The 19,870-nt window shown below is 48.2% G+C and overlaps 1 protein-coding gene and 1 long non-coding RNA gene across 8 annotated transcripts in view; one reads left to right on the plus strand and one right to left on the minus strand.

The window, feature by feature from the left end:
* CCBE1 (collagen and calcium binding EGF domains 1) overlaps positions 1 to 11,065 on the minus strand; it is a 238,019-nt gene extending 226,954 nt beyond the window's left edge. For 4 of the 6 annotated variants that reach the window (XM_007529015.3, XM_060173956.1, XM_060173955.1 and 1 more), the window contains exons 1-2: positions 10,608 to 11,065; positions 10,156 to 10,236 (exon numbers count right to left, since the gene is read on the minus strand). In XM_007529015.3, coding sequence (XP_007529077.1) covers positions 10,156 to 10,236; positions 10,608 to 10,741 — 215 coding nt within the window. In that variant the 5' untranslated portion in view covers positions 10,742 to 11,065. Of the gene's footprint in view, positions 1 to 17; positions 131 to 10,155; positions 10,237 to 10,607 lie in introns of those variants that run through there. The other 2 variants (XM_060173958.1, XM_060173957.1) reach the window with 2 other exon arrangements.
* Positions 11,066 to 11,282: 217 nt separating this feature from the next.
* On the plus strand, positions 11,283 to 17,908 carry LOC132533176 (uncharacterized). 2 transcript variants are annotated; one of them, XR_009545090.1, is made up of 2 exons: positions 11,283 to 11,637; positions 17,693 to 17,908. It is a non-coding gene; the product is annotated as an uncharacterized LOC132533176 (long non-coding RNA). The 2 variants fall into 2 exon arrangements; XR_009545091.1 differs by having other exon boundaries at positions 11,474 to 11,646.
* Positions 17,909 to 19,870: the final 1,962 nt, after the last annotated feature.

The following is a 19,870-nucleotide window of genomic DNA, read 5'->3' on the forward strand; positions in this document are numbered from 1 at the left end:
GGAGCACACGTACCCACCTGTCCCACCAGTTCCAGTCATCACACTCAGGTTCCAGAAGACTAAGAGGCACAGAGGTCACTCCTGGGCTCCTTCTCCTGGAGCCAACATCTGAGCCACAGCAATCCCGTGAGCCTTGGGAACACATCCACACACCACATGCAATTACACTTCCTTTGCTTCCTGGCCTATAATTTCTATGGCCTAATTGGCTCCATTACTGGTACAACAAAGAGACCATTATGTCTAACTAGGCATTGTACTTGGGACTGCCTGGCAGAAGGCCACATGGTGACTGTGGGTTTTGGGGAGCTTGCTGGGCCATCAGACCACAGCAAACTCCCTTTTGGGTTGCACCAAAGAGAAAGCCATCCATAGGTCTGAGCCTTTAGTTCCCACCTGCAGAAGGGGAAGCTTCAAGAACAGTGGAGCAGTGCTACAGATATCTCTCCTCTCTCCCCCTTTCCTTCTCAACTTCACTCTATTTAGAAAAAAAAAAAAGGTACCAGGAGTGATGGAGTTATCATGAAAGTATTAAGCCTTAGTGATAATCCTGGTGAAAACATAAATTCCTTCTTATGAAGTGTTTCCTTGCAATGTGATACTTTGGACATTGAAATAATATAGGATTTAGAATGCCACATATACTTAGCTGATAAACCAGCTGCAAGGTTTGAGAGAACTGCCTCAACTTTTAGAAGATTTACTGTGAGTATATTACAGTCCCACGTGCCAGAGAATCTCTTGGGAAAGAAAAAGGCAATCAGGGAGTCAGGCCGTAGCACAGCAGGTTAAGCCCACGTGGTGCAAAGCACAAGGACCAGCATAAGGATCCTGGTTCGAGGTCCTAGCTCCCCACCTGTCACTTCAGAAGTGGCTAAGCAGGTCTGCACGTGTCTTTCTCTCCCCGTCTTCCCCTCTCTCCATTTCTCTCTGTCCTATCCAACAACATCAATAACAACAGTAATACCAACAACAATAAAAACAAGGGCAACAAAAGGGAAATATATATATAAAAAAAATTTTAAGGTAACCAGTGCAGGAAAAGTGGGTTACAGTTTAACTAATAAGGTATTTAACTGATTTCTGAGATAATGCCATTGTACATTTAGACTACAGAACTTTGACGTGTATAGAAAAAGAAATGAAGAGAAAGTAAAAAGGAAACATTTTTGTGACGTGCTTTCCAGCAGAATTCACATTATAGTGGTCAGGAATCAGCACAAGATGTGCCCATACTCAGGACAGAGATTTATGCATCAAATAGTTGGCACCACTAAAAGGCAATCTTAAGCTCAAGTTCAAAAGTTTAATTGTGGACATATCCTACACAGAGCAACTGTGTGGTGACCAAATACTGTCTAGCCATGTAAGGAAAATGAAGTGTTCAATTCTTTCTTATAGTCCCTACAGTTAAGGATATTTTCCAGAGGCTGGCTGGTGGCATACTTAGTACCGCACAGTATGACCATGAGTGATGACCCAGGTTCAAAACTCAAACCCCCACCTACAGGGAGGGGCTTCATGATGAATAGTGGAGCAGTGCTGCAGGTAGCCCCATTTCTTTCCATCTCTTTTTTTTTTCCTCCAGGATTATTGCTGGGCTCGGTGCCTGCACCATGAATGCACTCCTGGAGGCCATTTTCCCCCTTTTGTTGCCCTAGTTGTTGCAGCCTCGTTGCGGTTATTATTGCCATTGTTGACGTTGCTTTGTTGTTGGATAGGACAGAGAGAAATGGAGAGAGGAGGGGAAGACACAGAGAGAGGGGAGAGAAAGATAGACACCTGCAGACCTGCTTCACCACCCGTGAAGCGACTCCCCTGCAGGTGGGGAGCCGGGGGCTCGAACCGGGATCCTTACGCCAGTCCCTGCGCTTTGCGCCACGTGCTTTTTATTTGTCACAATGCTTTTTATTTGTCAAAGCATTTCAAAATTATGTATTTATTACTGAATAGAGACAAACAGAGGGGAGGAGGAGAGAGAGGGAGAGTGACAGAGAGACACCTGCAGCTCTACTTCACCACACATGAAGCTTTCCCCTGCAGGTGGGGACTAGAGGTTTGAACCTGGATTCTTGCACACTGTAATGTGAGTGCTCAGCTAGATGCCCACTGCTGGGCCCCTCTATCTCTGGCTCTGGCTCGCTATCAAAGGAAAAAATATGACCACCGGGAGTAATTGCATTTCCATGCAAGTGCCAAGTCCCAATGATAATCTTGGTGGAAAAGTTTTTTCTTCTAGATGTAGGCTCCTTAAACACATTACTGTCTACTTTTCTAGTGCAAAGCTCTCTGGTGTAGGAAAACCAAAATGTTGTGGCTCCTAGGGAATAAATACGGGACAAGTAATTCACAAGTGAGGAATTAAGGCAGGTGGGGATGGGAAGGAGTCAGAAGCAATCCAGGGCTACACACATGAAACAGACTTTTCCAGGGTCAAGAGGTCCAGAGGTAAAAGGCTTCCAAAGGTTGACTACATGTCCCCAAAGTCACCTCCCTGCGCACTCAGACAAGGTGACATACTGAAAACCCCACTCCTGTTCATGGACTCTTTAGAAGTTGGGAAACTTTCTGTTAAGGGTCAGTTGGTCAATGAGGCTTTGGAGTGGGAAGGAGATGACTAAGTCCTCTTTTGCACAGTCTGTTTTCTAAACCCTTTAAACATGTAAAAAGCATTCATAAAATGCCTTTACCAATGTTGTCAGAATACAAAAGGCATTCTGGGTCACACAAAAGCATGCAGAGGCTCTACTCTGCCAATCTCAGCCCCACGCCGTCTCCCAGCAGCCACCAAGATGGACAGCTTCCCATGTCATCTCCACAGGATCTTTCTGGGGGCCTCACCCCAATGGGACAAACAAAACACCTCATAAGTATGACCAACATGGAGAATGAGGTCGGAGTGGGGGGTTGGAGGGTTGGGATCCAAGTCTCTGGAATCTGATAACCACCTCACACAGTCAATGCACATCCTAGAAAGCTGGAGGGATGCCTCACTTTAAAAGGGGACAGCACACTGCTATATTTTCTGCAAGTGTCTCCAGAGGAAGACACTAGATGGTCCAGCTGCATTTATGATGGCAGGTATCCAAAGGATTATGAGAATCAAGACTTCTTAGAGCCCTTTCTGCTTAGTTATTGCTGGAGAATGAGATGAATTTAGCCAAGGTGTGTGTCCCAGAAGCGGCCAATTCTAATGCTACCATCCATGTCACAGGGCATGTGGCCAAAGCACTAGCCTCTCTGCCATGCTTTCACATTCCCGTCATCCTCAGAAGCCAGAAGCATGTTGTCTGTGGTGCTCAAGTCCTGCCAGCACCTTTGCAGCAAACTTTGGTCACCACCATCCCTGGTGCTCCTGTTCCGGCCTGCAGTTGTGGTCTCTTTAGCTGGACCAAAGGAAATTTCAAACTCAGTCTCCCAAATATGCCATCTATCAAAAGTGTGCCGAAAGTATCCTTCCCGTGTCCCCAAGGACAGTTTGAGTTCCAAATCTCTTTGCTGGAAGAGACTGGATTTAAAGCCCATACATTTCAGGGAGGCCGAAGCTTATGCTGTTTTTCCTTCTGACTTCACAGAACCCAGTCGAGGTGCCTAGGACCGTTCTGGGCCCACTGTAGGTTAAGTGTTTAAGTAGATGGAGGTTAGTGGCCCAACTCTTAAACTGATAACTGACCTCATGGAAGAAGTCCAACGCTTGACGTCTCGTCACCCTATCTGGTCCCCTACGCCTACACTGAACTTCTCTGTTCCAGATTCTTGGAAACAGAGTTGGCAGTCAGCTGAGGTAAAGAACAAACACCTCATCACAGACCCCTGCAAGCGTCAACCCGGCTTTGACCTAGCACGTTATGATTGGGCCCTCCTCAATCACTTTCGAACAGGCCATGGCCGGTGCGCCACTATGTTCCATCGCCGGGGAGCCAGAGACGACCTGAACTGCCCCTGCGGCTCCAGACAGACTATGACCCACATAGTCAACGACTGTCACCTCTCCAGATTCAAAGGAGGTCTCGAAACTTTACATCAGGCTCAACCTGACGCTGTTGACTGGCTACGGAAGAAGGGCAAACGCTAGAAGAAGAATGGAAAAGGGAGAATCTCACTTGGTAGAAAGAGTAGCTGCAGATGTTGGAGCTATCCCTCCACCACCACCCCCCCCCCCAAATAAAAGCAATAAAGTGAACCAGAATGGAGAGATTTGTTCTCCAGATAGACAGCAAAGCTGATATACAGGAAGACCCTCTGAGTCTCCAAAATCAGGAGGGCTGCAGGCTTGGGGAAGCTGGATGGCACAGACACTTAACACGATGGGCTGAAAGACAAACTTTCTCCTGAGACAACAGTATTCTAGAAGAAAGAAGAGAGCACATTGGCTTCCTCTTTCCAGGTGCCCCCGCCCCAGCTTCACTTAGAGAAGATGAAGTCAAATTAAAAGTAGGAAGTCAGGCACCAGGGACAATGAGGGAGGCAACTGGACCCGGGGCTCAGAGGACAAGCTGGTGAAAGTGCAGCCTTTCATGCCCACCTTCATTGTCACTCATTTCCTATCTTTGAATTGTTTCAGGGAGAACTAGTGAAAAGTGATCCAGAGCCACAGCCAGCACTCCCTCCCTTCCCTCCCTCCCCTAACACCTGTTCAAGCATTAGAGGGGCTGGGAGAGAAAGGAGACTGAGGGTCCTCTTTAGAATCGTGATGACTGAAAGCCTTCCACTTCAAAGCCAGGGTCTAAAAACCCCGATCCTTGATAAGCACCCCCCCCAACTCCCTAAACCAGGATCGACAGAGTCAATATACTGTAAAGTCAATTAACATGCAGCTGGAAACAGTGGATGGCAGGGATATACAGGTTTGATTCCAATGTTACAATCCCAGAGCCAATTTCTTAGCGTTGGCAAGAGCCGTCAAAATCAGCACCTGTGACACATTAGCGATGAGAGTTAAGCAGGTCAAGCTGAGCAGAGTGACAAGAGCAGCCTCTCAGAGGTGCAGGTAATCTGTGGCTTCTGGAAAAAAAAAAAAAGGCCACCTCTCGCTCAGCTAGAAGGGCTGCTTAATGGAGTTCAGCACTTCAGGAAAGCCTAGTAGACACAAGTCAGGTATTTAACTTGACATTAGCCTACTCATTCCCCTCAGCCATTCCACAACGAGTAGGCAGTGCTGTTCAGGTCGGTGCCAGGCTGAGAGCACAGTTTCAACGCACTGAGCAGTACTACCAAATTATCTTCAGAAAAAATAGGAGTCTTTGCATTCCTGTATCATTTCTAATGAGAACATAAAAGCAGTATTTAACAGATACCACTGACTGGACAGATGGACGGGAGACAGGGTGACAGGGGACAGGGGGTGGGGGTGGGGGTGAGGGCAGGGGGGGAGGCAATTAGGGGCCTCTGTTTGGAGGAGGTGCTTGAACCACAGAGCTGGAAATCATATCTACTACAACTGAAACACCTACTTAGCACTCAAAGAGCTGGTCTGTGGAAAAAGTCCCCTCCTCTAGGCAGAAAGTCACCCCCAGCTGCTCTGATTCCCACGCCCAGGATTGATGGTACAGGCTTTTGAACTCAACCTTGTACTACTGGATACTGTTGTTTCAAACCAGCTCCCCTGGAGAGCTTGCTGCTTGATTCTAACCCAGCCTCCCTCTCCCTTTCCTACTCCCTCCCCTACCCTTTCCCCTCCCCCTCCCCTTCCTCCCCCTCCCCACAGCCCTCCTCTCCTCCCACCCCCCTTATCATCCCTCTCCCCCTGCATCCCCCTGCCCCCTCTCTCCATCTCTCCCTCTCCATCTCTCTCTCCCCTGTCTCTCTGAGGTCTCATTGACCCAGAGCAGTGAAGTCTCAGTGAGGGCTAAAACAGATCAGTCTAAGGGGCTAAAAATCAAGTCTGTAAACTGAGTCCAGGGGCTGCATCATCTTCAGTGCTCAAGCATTTTCCAGGACTTCAGCTAAGAGAGCCTCAACTCCATCAATGCATTGAACCAGGAGGATCAGCAGACATTCAAGAGCAGTTTTTCAAGGAGATTTCCTCCACACACACACACACATTCCTTTTTTCTCATTTTAAAAGATCTTTTAACAGGTTGTTTTACTGACACGAGACTCAATAAAGGAAAGGTAAAGTTAACCCCCAACCTTTTGCCCAAACCCCATGGCTTGGAAAAGGAGGGTAATCAGCCTGTGGGAACAGCTTTAATACGTAGCAGAAAGAGTCATGCCCTGGCTTTATGTGCTTGGCTTGGCCGGAACAAGGTAGCAGCAGTCTCGAGAAATACACCAGCTTGGAAATGACTGGGTAAGAGAGCGCGCCCTGGAGCAGACTCTAAGATTGAGCCACTGTGCACATTAAGCTTGTTAAGCTGTCACTAGCCTTCATTCAGCAAGTGTTGAAACTTGGGTGCTTGCCACAGTGCTCAGTGGGCTAGAGAAGTCTCTGGAGATACAGACCCCATGACTGGGAGTGAAATCCTGCAAGGAGGGTTAGCAACGCAAGCACGAACAGACTTGGTGTGGAGTGAGATCACAGGCAGCCGATAGTCTGAGACGGAGCTCCTGAGATGTGCTCATTAAGAAAATTGCTGTGGTCATGGTGGGTGTTAAGAGTTTTCCAGATCACTAGGTCTTGAATTTCTATCCCTCTTCCTGACTTAGGTCCCAGGGGCCTGGGAACTTGTTTCAGCTGTAGATCCCTCTGGGATGCCGAGAGAGCCCAGGCTTTGAAGTCAAACCAACCCAGGTCTGAATCTTGGCTCTCATACATTAACTCTGTGACCCTGGGCACGTTTACTTAATCCTTCTTCCCTCCCAGGCCCCCTCCTCTGTAGAACTGAGATAATACAGGAGACTTTGGGGATTAGAGATAAGGTGTGGAAAGGACACAGGACACTGAGTCTTCAAACTGTCACTATTTAACCAAGACTAACGGCTGAAGTGGAAGGTGGTACTGAGGTGAAGCCACTTAAAATAAGTAGAGAGGGCAGGGGACAAACCCAGAGCAAAGCGATTCCAGCCCCAGCTTTTCTCTTTGCTGTGATTTAAGTCTCCACCTACTTTCAGGTGAGAAGGGCAGGTCTAATTAGCCAGAGCTACCAAATTCACTTTGCTGTTAAAACTCGCTCTTAATGACATTCTTGAAACTGTCCTAAAAGCCACCATCTTTTATTATGATGATGATTATTTTTGGATAGTGACAGAAATTGAGAGGCGAGGGGGAAATAGGGAGAGAGAGAGAGAGACACCTGCAGCCCTCCTTCACCACTCATGAAGCTTCCCCCCTGCAGCTGGGGACCAGGAGCTTGAACCTGGATCCTTGTGCACTGGAATGTGTGTGCTTAACCAGGTGTGCCACTGTCTGGCCCCAGCCATCACCTTTGAACCAGCTCAGAAACAAGTTCTTTCACTGGTTCCGAAAGGGGGTGGGGTCCTATCTCAGCAAAGTTGGCCTCTGATAGCAGCCCTGATGCTTCTCTCATTAATTAAGGGTCACCCAAGTTCCTGGAAGGCTAGCTCTTGGCTTACTTTCAAAAGGATCCACTCATCTGCAGAGGACATCAGCTCTAGGGCTGTCTGAACAGGCTGACGGTGCTGGGGGTTCAGAGGCTGGGCTTCACAGGCTCGAATGTACATTCCACCCATAGGCACACTGGATGCAGACAGTCTAGGAAGGGGCCTAAGTGCTCGTTGGCTCCTGGAGAAAGTTCAGCTGCTGGTTTCCAGGCCATGATGGGGGCAGAACTATCAGAATTTACCTACCAGGGAAACTCAGAGGCCCTCCATTCTCCGAGTTCCAAAGCAAAGCAAATGGAGGTCCATCAACTGCCAACCAACTTTGTCCCTGAATCAGTAAATTGTGAAAATTATCTAAGACAACCCCACTCCCTCAGCCAGGTGCTTATGGAATTCCTGGCTTGGACCATAAAGGAAATAAAAACAAGACAAAAATGGTCACAGGGATCATGAACTTCTTCCATTACTGTCCCCCCCACCCTCGAGTTCTTCACCCTTCTGTGCCGCCATTACCCCATCCACTCTCCTAGGCTATTGCTTTAGCTAGCAGTCTTGAGATCAGGGGTGTAAGAGAGACACTATGCTGATTTCAAAAGGCTGGAAAAGCTGAGTCACAAGTGAAATCAGCTCAGAACACTTAACGAGGCACCAAGGTCTCAACAGCATCGGATACTCATTCTGCAATGGGCACTGATCCACATGCAGCCTGACCTCCAGGGACCCAACAAAGGAGCAAACCATCTCAGGAACACTTGCTCTCTCCCACCAGAGGCTTAGAGGCTTTGCCCTGGGGTCCCAGGAAAACAATGTGAAGTAGGGAAGACTGGGCTCCTGGGGGAGCAAACACAGGGTGGGAATCAGGCAGTCCTGGTGCCCAGTGCCACCAGCTCATGCCACCAGCCAGGGAACTTCAAGTGTATACCTTCCCATGTCTTCCCTCTTTCTATCCTCACTTTGGTTAATGCCCATGGCCCCTGTTCGTCCTAAGGCCAAGCAGTGACGGGTGACTGACTCACTGAGCCAAGCCAGGTCATTCCATGGCACAGCTATTTAAAGCTCAACACTGCCCAAAACTGGGGTGCTATCTGCAGGCACTGACTGACCCTGGAGGCACTCACATCAGACTCCTGCATCTGCACACCACCCTTCTGGCAGCCAAATGCACTGATGAGACAGCAGCACCTGAGGCAAACTCCTTTTACTTTCAGTTCCACTTCAAAAGGCAGCCATGTTGAATTGCTCCACTCAGCATTTAACCTGGCACCCCAAAGGGTGTGATCCCCAAGGACTGAGGCTGAGTGTCAGTGTCTGATCCCAGGAGCTGACATAGTAACTTCAGAAAGCAGGCAATTAATTCAAGGTTTCTAGATGCTGGCCCCCTTTCCAGCGTGGGAGCACAATGGGTAGAACAGGGTGAGAATTCACAAATGAAAGGACAGTGCCCCTCACTGCTGAAGACTGCAAAGACTGGGTCTCTTTGAGCTGAGACTAAGCTGAGACTAACCAAGAAGGTGGCTTTTTTGTGTGTGTGAGCAAGTTTACGTATTGTTTTAAAGATTGTTTTTAACAACTATCTGGGAATGTCACAGGATAAGCAGTATAATTTAAGGTTAACTCAGACATCACTAAAGTCCTAGGTGTATTTTCTCCCTAAACTTGAGGCCAGACACCCCACACACCCAGTACGAGTTTGGATACAACAAATGACAACGCTTTAACCACTAGGAGAAAGTCTAAGCTCGTCCGATAAAGGGCTACAAAAGCAAGACTGGCACACTTTAACGATGGCCTCTTTGGTCACTGCCAGGGCACCACATTATCTGGGGCTCTAGTCAGGGAATCCTTTGATTTCCCACACAGATACAATGGGTCTAGACCTCTAAGATCCCAATCTCCATGGTCACCGGTCACTTCCATGAGGAACATCTTAAGCCCTTTTGTGGGCCTCTCTGGGCCTCCCCTACGAAGCAGCATAGTAGAGACTGTCCCATTATCCGAAGGTGCCGTTTTCCAAACCTGGCTTCCTTTTCCCACAGCCAAGCTTTGCTTTATAACAGGCGCACAGGTGAGGGATGAAGGTGCACAACAGTCCATCCTGTGGATGGGGTTCTCATAGACTGTTTTTGGGGGGACTGGAGAGAGGGGTGTTTAACAGTCCTTGAGCTCACTGTTCACAGTACACAATCCAATCAACCTCCCGAGCCTCTCCAGCCTCCCCCTCCACCAACAGCCTATCAGCTGGCAGCCTTGGCGACAATGGTACATTCTGTCCCCAGCAGAAGGTCAAAAGACAACCAAGGGCCTTGCTGTTGACTTGATGTTTGCAAAAACAAATGCAAACGCACCAGCAGCCCTTCGCACTGTTTACACACAGGATCCAACCCACTTTCCTCCGTAAACTTTCAGCCTCTCCCCCTCGGCCTTCAGCGTGCGATGATTCCAGGAGAGGTAAACAATCTCAAGACCCCGGGACACAAAACCCTGGTGTTGCTCGGTGAATTCTGGCCAGGAAGCTAAGGGGGCTGCACCCCGAAAACGCAGCACAGCAGGTCCCCTCCCACCCGGCTCTGGGCGCTGGTCTCCAAGCGGCTCCCGGGGGCACCTCTCGGCTGCGCACGGTGGCGTGGGCCCCAGAGATCCCCACAGGCTTACCTGAAACACGTGGTGAGCTCCCCCGAAGGCTTCAGACACGGGTACTTGGTCGTGGCGATCTTGTTTTCCGAGCAGACTTCTCTGCGGGAAAAATTGGAGAGAGGCAAGAGGATTAGAATCCAGGCTAGAGAGCAGTGCGCGCCCCGGGGTCCCTGCAGGGTCCGGCACCCCCGGAACGCCTAGCGTGTCTGCAGAGCGGATTCGGGGGGGGGGGCAAGGGAGGGCCAGGTGAGACTCTAAGGGGGTGAACCCAAACCCAGAGCTGAAGCGGGGGCAGGGAGCACATATCCGCAAAACGAGCCCCCCTCCCGGCCTGTGCTACCAGAGTTCTGTCCATGCAACAGCTTAGAGTCACCCAGGGCCCTAGAGCATCCACCAGGGGTCCGGTGGAGCGCGATGTGCCTGGGTGAGAAATGGGGGTTCCCCGCCAGCCCAGCGCGCACCCAGCTTACCTGTCGCGGTCCTCGGGCTCCTCTCGGAAGCTCCAGGCGTGTCCCAGCGCCAGGAGCAGCAGCAGCGGCCCCAGGCTCCTGCCCAGCCGCCCTCTCGCCGCTCCTCCCCGGCTCCCAGGAGGCGGCGGGACCATCGGGGAAGCTCCTGGCTACTTCGCGGCGCCGGAGCTCGCTCTCCCCACCCTGCGCCGGGCTCCTTCGCAACCGCCGCGCTCCCTCGCCCCGGCAGGGGGCGCCGGAGAACAGGGGTGCCTGCACCACCTGCAAGAGCCTGTGGAATTCGGGGGCGTCTAGGGGCTGGGGTGGGGATTTGCCAGTAGTTGGGAGTGCTGGGCGCCCACTGCACAAAGAGCTTGCACAGGTGAAGTGGGCTGCCCAGCCCGCGCGAGGGTCTCTGTCGGGGTGCTCAGGCCGACAATCGGAACTTGCTGGTCTGGGCGCTGGGCGGCGCTCTCCTTTGGCCCCTGCCCGCGCTGGGAGACCCGGGCGGGCTGCAAAGCCGGCGAGTGTTTACAGCTTACACAGCAGAGCTGCACGCTTGGGGCAGGAGTGGGGGGGGGGGGGGTAGGAGGAGGAGCCCCAACTCACCCGGAGGAGAGGGAGCCCAGGGGTTAAGAAGCGTCTTTCCTGTTGTCAGTTGGCCTCCTATGGCCAGGGGCTGCCTGTATGTGCACCTCGCCTCGCCGTCCCCCAATCCAATTTGCAGGTGGGGTTGGCAGGCCGTAGGCGGGTCGCTCAGGGTGCCTTTTCCTGCCTGAAATGGCACCGTTTAGAGAAAGGAGTTTGTCTCTTTGAAGAAAACCGGACATGGCTTCATTCATTACTAAGCTACTGTTTTCACACCCAACTCGGAGACAAAAGGAGAGAACTGCGTAGCGGGTCTTCCTGGGCGCTTTTACTGCATTATCTACGCCACGCCCCCACGTGAGAGCGGGGCGCTCCTGCGTGTTGGGGGGTGCTCCTCCCTTCCATCCCCTGCGGCCTTCTAATTATGGCAGCCCAGGTGTTTGCAGACAACAGAAATACCCAGGTGGGGGCGGTGAGTCTGCTCATTTGTAACATCCTTGTGTGATTTTCTAGCACAATTTAACACAACTAACACTTAGTTAGAGAAGCCCGTGACTTAAACGTGCCCACAGAGCCCCGCAGGTGGTGTTGGCAGAACTCAAGTCGCAATGCCTGGATTATAACCAGTGCTGCCGTCCTGGAGCTTCCAGGATGGGGCAGGTGGGAAGGTGAGCACGGGCGCTCCATTGCGTTAGGTTAGGTAAGCAGGTGTTCACAGAGGAAATGTCAAATACATGTTGGCCTGTTTGATAGAGGTGGCAGTTTCGTTCCACTCTAGAATGTTTTCCGTCAGCAGAGGGGCTGTCACAAGCAAGACTTTGCCTGTTATTCGCAATGACCCTTGCAAGCAGGAATCAGACATCTCAGCTCAGTGTGGGTTGCTATCTGCGATGACCAGGTGTGGCCTAACATAAATTGGAGTCAATATTAAGATAGTGACTCAGAAGAAGTACATTTCCCCTTGGAAATTCAGAAGATTGAAAAACCTGAGAGTGTGAGGTGGGAGCCTAGATGCCAAAGCAGGCTGCCTGGCCTCTTCCTTTGTCACCTTGGGCAAGCTACTTCCCCTGAGACATAGTTTTCCCATCTGCAAAAAGAGTGTTGAGGCTGAGGAGACAACTTATTGGTGCTTCAAAAAAGACTTTCATGCCCGAGGTTCCAAGGTCTCAGAGTTAATCATGAGCACCACTGAAAGCCAGAGCTGAGCAGTGCTCTGGTCTTTCTCTCAGTTTCTCATTAAAGCAAATATAATTAAAATATTTACAGAATAAAAAATAAAATGGGTGTCATCGTCCTTCAATAATGTTTAGGAGTATTAACCAAGGCAATTCACATGAATCATTTTTATACTATCTGGCATGTATTGAGTATTCTTTTTTTTTTAAAGGGTTTATTTATTTATGAGAGAAAAAGAGAGAACTGGAGCACCCCTCTGTTCCGTTGTATGCATTGTTGGGGATAGAACTCAAGATGCAATGTTCTTAGGTCCAAGGCATTAATTAGCCACTGCACTACCTCTTGGCCATTAACTTATTTATTATTGTTATTATTGTTGTTGCCTCCAGTGTTATTGCTGGGGCTTGTTGCAGGCACTATGAATCCAAAGCTCCTGGAGGCTATTTTTTCCCTTTTGTTGCCCTTGTTATTTTATCGTTGTTGTTGTTGTCACTGTTATTGGATAGGACACAGAGGGGGAGAGAAAGATAGACACCTGCAAACCTACTTCACCTCTTGTGAAGCGACCCCCCTGCAGGTGGGGAACCGGAGCCTTGAGCCCAGATCCTTAAGCCGGTCCTTTGTGCCATGTGCTCTTAACTGCTGCACTACAGCCTGCCCTCCCCCATTTTTATTTTTTAATTGGATAGGACAGAGAGAAATTGAGAGGGGAGGAGGAGATAGAGAGAGAGAAAGATACATACTTGCAAACTTGCTTTGCCACTTGAAAAGCATCCATCCCCCCTGCAGGCTCTTAGCTCCTTGCACCACTGGTTGGGTCCTTGCACTTAGTACTAATTGCCCTTCAAGGGGTGTGCCACCACCCTGCCTGCAGGCCATTAACTCATTATCACTAACATACATCCTTGTATTGCCCAGAAACCTTAGCTTAACTTTCTAGCTTTCAGCTCTCCAAGTAAATCAGTGAACATTTCCTAACAACTGTTTGGGTTCCTAAAGCCATCCGTAGGTACATGAAAAAAGAAATCCACCCTGGAGTTTATTAAAAGTGTCTCAAGAGTGCTGAGCTGGTGTAGTGACTCTGCCTGTGGACTCTGAGGCAGACAGAGCTTCAGGTTCAAAGCCCGTCCTCACCAGAAGCCAGTGGTTCACCGCTCTGGGGGTGGGGGGGAATTCTTTAAAAAAAAAGTGTCTCAATCTTAAATTGTGCCACAAAAATGTTTGTTCAACATCTTGCTGGAATGAGGCCCTCCTCCCGTTTGTGCCATCTTGCTGTTTCTCCTACTGAGCTTTGTTTTCTCTGCTGAGGCATTGTGGATGTCTACTCAAACCAGAGTGATGTAGATTACTTATCAGCTTCATTAAATAGTTGCTAAGTGGCTCCCGGGGCCTTTTGGTATTGCAGAGAAACTGGGGTGCTTCCTGCATCCCCATAGCAAGGAAACCATGGCCATCATGCACAGCTGTGCCGCTGGTAAACTCCAGGGGACAGAGCCAACTTCTCCACCTTGTGATTTTCAGCCTCCTGTAACAAATACTAGAGGAGAGTGAGGCAGCTGAGAAGGTAGAGGGCAGAATCTCCACCAGGGAACTAGGGGTCAGGTCAGGGGGGTTCTGGAAGAGGTGAGGTGGAGCGGGAGGGGAGACCTTTTGAAGACCTTTGCCTGAGGGCTGGAATGTAAATGCTTTGGCAGCTACTGGCAAGACTTTTGAGTGTTGTGCTTGGGGAGGGGGAGGGTTGGAGAGCAAACTGAGCTGCAAGTAGGCTGGGGGTCTTATGCTGCTCCCTGCCCCCTCCCCAATGAAACACTCCTGGACCAGACTGGCCATGCCTTTGCACAGCCTGCAAGGCTTGACGACTGAAGCTGAGCCAGGAGGGTTGGGCATTCTCTGTCCTGATAGCCTACTTTCACCCGCCATGATCTCCCTCTTCCCTTGTGGATGCAACCCTGGGATGAGAGGGCCCTTGCTGGAGTGTTACAGAGATTAATGATATGGGTCCTAATGCTCCTCCAGGGAGGCTGGGGGAATGATTCTTTCTTTCAGCATACCGCTCTCAGCGATGTTTTCCATATAGAGCTGTCAGCTTCCCTGAAACAAACCAGACAGCTATACGGAGTTATGCAATTTTCCATGCCTCAGCAGTGGGGGGCTATGCCTGGGGTTTCAGAAGGCAGGCAAGCCATTGGGAAGCCCCCCCCCCACTAGATCAGGTCTCTTCTTATAACCTGGGGAGGTGAGGGTGGGCTTGGCCAGGCAATGAGAACCAGCATGCAAAGGCAGAAAAAAAGAAAGGTAGAGAGAGAAACTAGCTCACAGGGCAGAGCAGCCTTCTAAATTAAGCCAATTCTCCCACTCACTTTTTGTAAGCTTTCTTTTCTAATTAAGATAAAATATTTAAGGTGCACAGGATAATGGATCAGTGTTTGTCTCTAGTACTAAGTGATGGCCAACTGTAAGTCCAGTTGACATCCACCATCTCACAGGGTGACAGTCATTTTTTTTGTGATGAGAACACTTGCTTTTTTGTTTATTTTGTTTTTTATTTATTTATGTTTGCCACCAGAGCACAGCTCAGATATGGTGGTGCTGGGGATTGTATTTGACACAGCTGGAGCCTCAGGCATGAAAGGCTTTTTGCAGAACCATTATGCAGTCTCCCCAGCCCCAAGAATGGTTTAAATCTACTCTGGGAAGAGGAAAAAAGAAAGAAGATTCAGAATTAGCAATAGGTATAGGTGTGGCTTAGAAAGGAAGAGCTGGAAGGGCTATAGACAAAAAATGGGCAGATATATACATAAATGTAGGTGACTATCAACCCATATCTGTGACCTTGGGAGAAGTACAGCACTTGTCAATAGAGGGAATGGGTTCACAGAATTCGCGTGATGGGAATGGTGTGGAATTCTATGCTTGTTATCTCATAGTTTTATAAATCAATATTAAATCACTAATAAAATTTAAAAAACAAAAGAAAACTAAATAAAAAAGAACTGCTCTAGGCCTAAAGATAGCTCACCGCTGGGTTTGATCCCTGGCACCACACAGAAGTGCCAGACTCTGGGCAAAGCCCTAGTGCTGTGGTCTGCCACTGTCTCTGTCTGCGATAAAGTGAATTTGAAAGTTCCAGTGGTAAAAACCATGCATGTGTGAGTTCGCAATGTGAAGGAGAAGGAGGAGGGGGAAAAGAGGGGCAAGAAAGAGATATGGGAGAAAAACAAAGAAAACAGAAAGAAAAAAAATAAAATGTTTTAGGAACTTTCAAATCAACAATACAGCTGTAGTCAGCTGTAGTTATCATGCTGTTTATTACAGCTCCAAGACTTATTTCTTTTTTTTGTTTATAAATCAAAATTTGTAACTATAAGTTATGTTTACCCCTTTGTTGGGGACAGCACAGGGGCATAGTGAGACCCTGGAGAGCACACTTTGTAACACAGAGTTTGCACACATGGAACATGGGAACTAGGGCACAAGCATATTGCACAAGCACATGGAAAGTTGGAACACTGTGGGAGCAGTCTGGGTAAGGTAACCTCACCGGGCACTTCCAATTGGCCAATAGGGGGGTGGCCCAGGTGTGACCCTGTGTAAGGATTTAAGAGAAGGGGGGTTAGACAGGGAGGGGTCTGGGCAACTTCTCCAAGGCGCTTTGGTACCTGTCTCTGAATTTTCACTTCTCTTTAATTTCACTTCTGCACTAGTCCTACCCCATAGCCCAATAAAGGAAGATGTGGAAATCGTATTCCTATCATGCGTGTCCCTTTGTAATTCTTTAAAAAGAATTTCAAGTGGAACCTGCAAGAATGGAATTGGGGAAAAGGTTCCAGGCAAGCTCCTGCCTCCTCATAACACTGTCTTCAATTCATTTAGTTAGAGAGTCCAGCATCTTCATTTGAGAAAACAACATAGCTTTAGAAAGGAGAGACTAAGAATAAATCACTGGGCAGAGCAAAATGCCACTAACTGGGAGTCCAGTTATTCTCACTATGATTTGTTTAAACTTGTTGTAGAAAGCATTTGTGGTGGGTGATAAAAATGCACATTGTTTCATAATGAAGACACTTATTTCTTTGCACATTTTACCAGCATGTAGTATGTACAGTGTAATGCAAGAAGAAAGAAAGCAGTTCAGGCAGAGGAAGAAAGTGAGATAATCCACGTGACAGAATACAATAAAAGCTAAATGAAGTTGGCCCCGGTGTCACATAAATAGACAGGCCTGTGCTCTATGTAAATCGGATCTCAAGTGATGTCTCAGTTTTTCAGAAGCCAGTACGGGAGAATTGCATAATCGATTACAAGAATCATGATGGTCGTGTCATGGGGTAAAGCATCAGAGACCACCCGAGACCAGTTCAGCCAAATTTGAGAGTCTTTATTAAGACTACACTCACAGCTAGAAGCACTGCTCAGAGTGCAGTCCTGAGCTCAGAGTAGCACAGCCCTTTATAGGGGTAGGTGCAGAGAGTAAGCTAGGTTACAGAAGCCAAACACACGGCGGTTAGGACAGTCTGTCACTGCAGTCAGGACAACCCAATATGGAAACAATCAACAATCAATGATTAATCAATAATTTCAGAACATTAAGATGTACTTCTTGTAAAGCAGTTGCACAGGTTCGGGTTAAGATGGAGTCAGTTATGCTAAGGAAGTGGGGACCCTGTCACAGTTGTAATGGACATGGTTCCCCTCAATATACAGACTCATTTTTTTCCTGTTGGCCTCCCTGAAATACAGCAACAGTCATCTAACAGTCAGGTGGAGGTCTTTTCACAGAAACAAGACTGGACAGGTGAGGGCTGAACCCACATTGTGTTGTCAGTAATCCCATAGAATAGAATATCCCTAAAGTAAGCTGGCTGTCTTGGTGTTTGCCTTCAGTTTCACTTCTGACTGACACAGGGCCAGAACCAGGGGTGTCTGGGAAAGTGTTATAAGTGTCAGGGAGCTAACAAGTGGTAGTGCACCAGACATGCATGCTTGAGACCCCAAAGGTCCCAGGTTCAGTTCCTGAAATATTCCACCATGTGCCAGATCTGAGCAATGCTCTGCTCTTTCTTTCATAAAAAGAAATCTTTAAGAGGATCCGGGAGAAAGACAGACACCTACAGCACTGCTGCACCATCCTGAAGCTTCTTCCCCTGCAGGTGGGGACCAGGGGTTTGAACCTGAGTCTTTGTGCATTATAACATGTGCGCTCTACCAGATGCACCACCAGCCAGCCCATTTGTTTCCCTTCTTTCTGCTTGACCAGTGATGTGTAGGTATTTTTGGTCTAGATCTTTGCAAGCTGTTTATTTGCTTTGATCACTGATGAGCTTTATTTGGTTTTATTATAGAATGAAAACAGCTTGGGAATTGCAGGTACTTCTGTCCTTGGAACAATCAATGAAAAACTGAAAACTGACCCACAGAAGTTTAATGCAAAGAGTTTGTTGCAATGTTAGTCAGCCAAGTTGCTGTCATAGAATGAGGGCTCACTCCACAGAAAGAAGATGGACCCTGAAGTACAAGACTGAGTGTGTTTTCAAGTAAAAGTTTGGAGTTTGAGATTACATTATTGATTGACAAATTAGGGCTTATATAATCAATAGACTCAGTTTGTGTACTTACCCAGTATGCATTCAGAAAAGCCCACAAGAGGGGGCACAAAAACGCATGAAGCAGGGGTCACCTTTACTTGACAGATGGCTTTCATTTCCCCCTCAATAAGCCAGTTGACATTTATTTATGGTCTGGTTCTTTCCGGAGTGAGACCAACTGGCTATTCTTGGCAGAACATCCCCGGCCATGAGCTCTGCTGTCTCACAACTTGTTCTTAGATCATTCCTGGGTGTTCTGGGGGCGAGTTCACACCTAGTTGGCCTACTTGTAGCATTCTGTTCTTTGCAAGGTGGGCTTGGAAACTCCCCCCACCCTCAAATTCTACCAAAAGGTCAGGAGCTTTCCTCTTTGACTGCTAGCTACTGTAACAGTTTAACCACATCAGAAGGGGTGTTGGGACCTCTGGGATCTTCTTTCTGCTCCAATATCTATCCATGGTAAGATGATGACAAGCCTGGGAACTGCGTGTATGTGACTTGACTTGTCTTCCCAAATTCTCACATTCTGAAGGAAGACTCGTGAGCCTGGATCTCCCTGCCAGTAAGCCCCACCCACTGGCCTGCTGTGGAGTCAGCTTTCTGTAATGGCCAGTCTCATTCTCCACTTGGTTTTGTTTTGTTTTGTTTTGTTTTATTTTGTTTTATTTTATTTATTTCCACTAGCATTACCACTGGGGCTCTACCACTCCCAGTGACTTTTTTTCATAAACAGGTGAGAGACAGAGAGAGAGAGGGAGAGGGAGACAGAGGAGAAATCCCAGAATACTTCTCCACCATTCATGAAGTTTTCCCCTGCATGTGAGGACTAAGGGCTCAAACCTGGGACCCTCCCTCCATATGGTGATGTGTGCACTCTCCAGATAAAACTATCCCCTGCCCCTCCCCTTTAGTTTCTTTTCTTTCTCCCTTCCTTTCTTTTCTTTTCTTTTCTCTCTCTCTCTCTTTCTTTCTTTCTTTCTTTCTTTCTTTCTTTCTTTCTTTCTTTCTTTCTTTCTTTCCCCCATACCTGCTTCACCACCTGTGAAGCGACACCCCTGCAGGGGCTCAAATCAGGATCCTTCCGCCAGTCTTTGTTATTCGCACCACATGTGCTTAACCCACTGTGCTACTGCCTGACTCCCTCTTTAGTTTCTTTTTATGAAAGAAAGGTCAGAGCATTGCCCCAGCATATGTACTATTGGGTATTGAACCCAAGGCCTCACACATGCAAGCCCTGTGCTCTACTCAATGAGCCACCTGCTTCTGCCTTTACATGTAGAATATGTTCTCTCCTATTCCTGTTGTGTACTCACCCACCCTTTTATCAGTTCTCTTCCACTTGTCTTTCTACTGTCTTTCCTATTCCAGTCAGATTCTCTCCTTCCACCTGCCAGGCTTTACTTACCCTCTTGATAGTCTCTTGTTAGTATTTTCCTTCTGCCACTCAGCTCTTTCCAAAAGTCTACCCATCTGCTCCAAGTACACAAAGAGAAAGTATTCTCCAAAGTATTCTCAGAAGGCTAGAAGTGGACCTACCCTATGACCTGGCAATTCCTCTCCTGGGATATATCCTATGGAAATAAACACATCCACTCAGTTGGACACCTAGGTGGCTTCCAAGTTTTGGCTATTACAAATTGTACTGCTCTGAACATAGATATAATAGCCAAAATTTAGAAGCCACCTAGGTGTCCAACAAAAGATGAGGGGCCAAGAAAGTTGTGGTCTATATACACAATGGAATACTACTCTTCATTTAAGAATAAAGTCATCTCCTTTGCCTCATCTTGGATGGAGCTTAAAGGAATCATGTTAAGTGAGATAAGCCAGAAAGAGGGTGAATACAGTACAATCTCACTCGTGGGTAGAACTTTATAAACAAGAACAGAAAGGAGAAACACAAAGTAGAACTTGGACTGGGTGTGGTGTATTGCA

Source organism: Erinaceus europaeus, chromosome 15, assembly GCF_950295315.1.
Source record: "Erinaceus europaeus chromosome 15, mEriEur2.1, whole genome shotgun sequence".
NCBI classification, from domain to species: Eukaryota; Metazoa; Chordata; class Mammalia; order Eulipotyphla; family Erinaceidae; genus Erinaceus; species Erinaceus europaeus.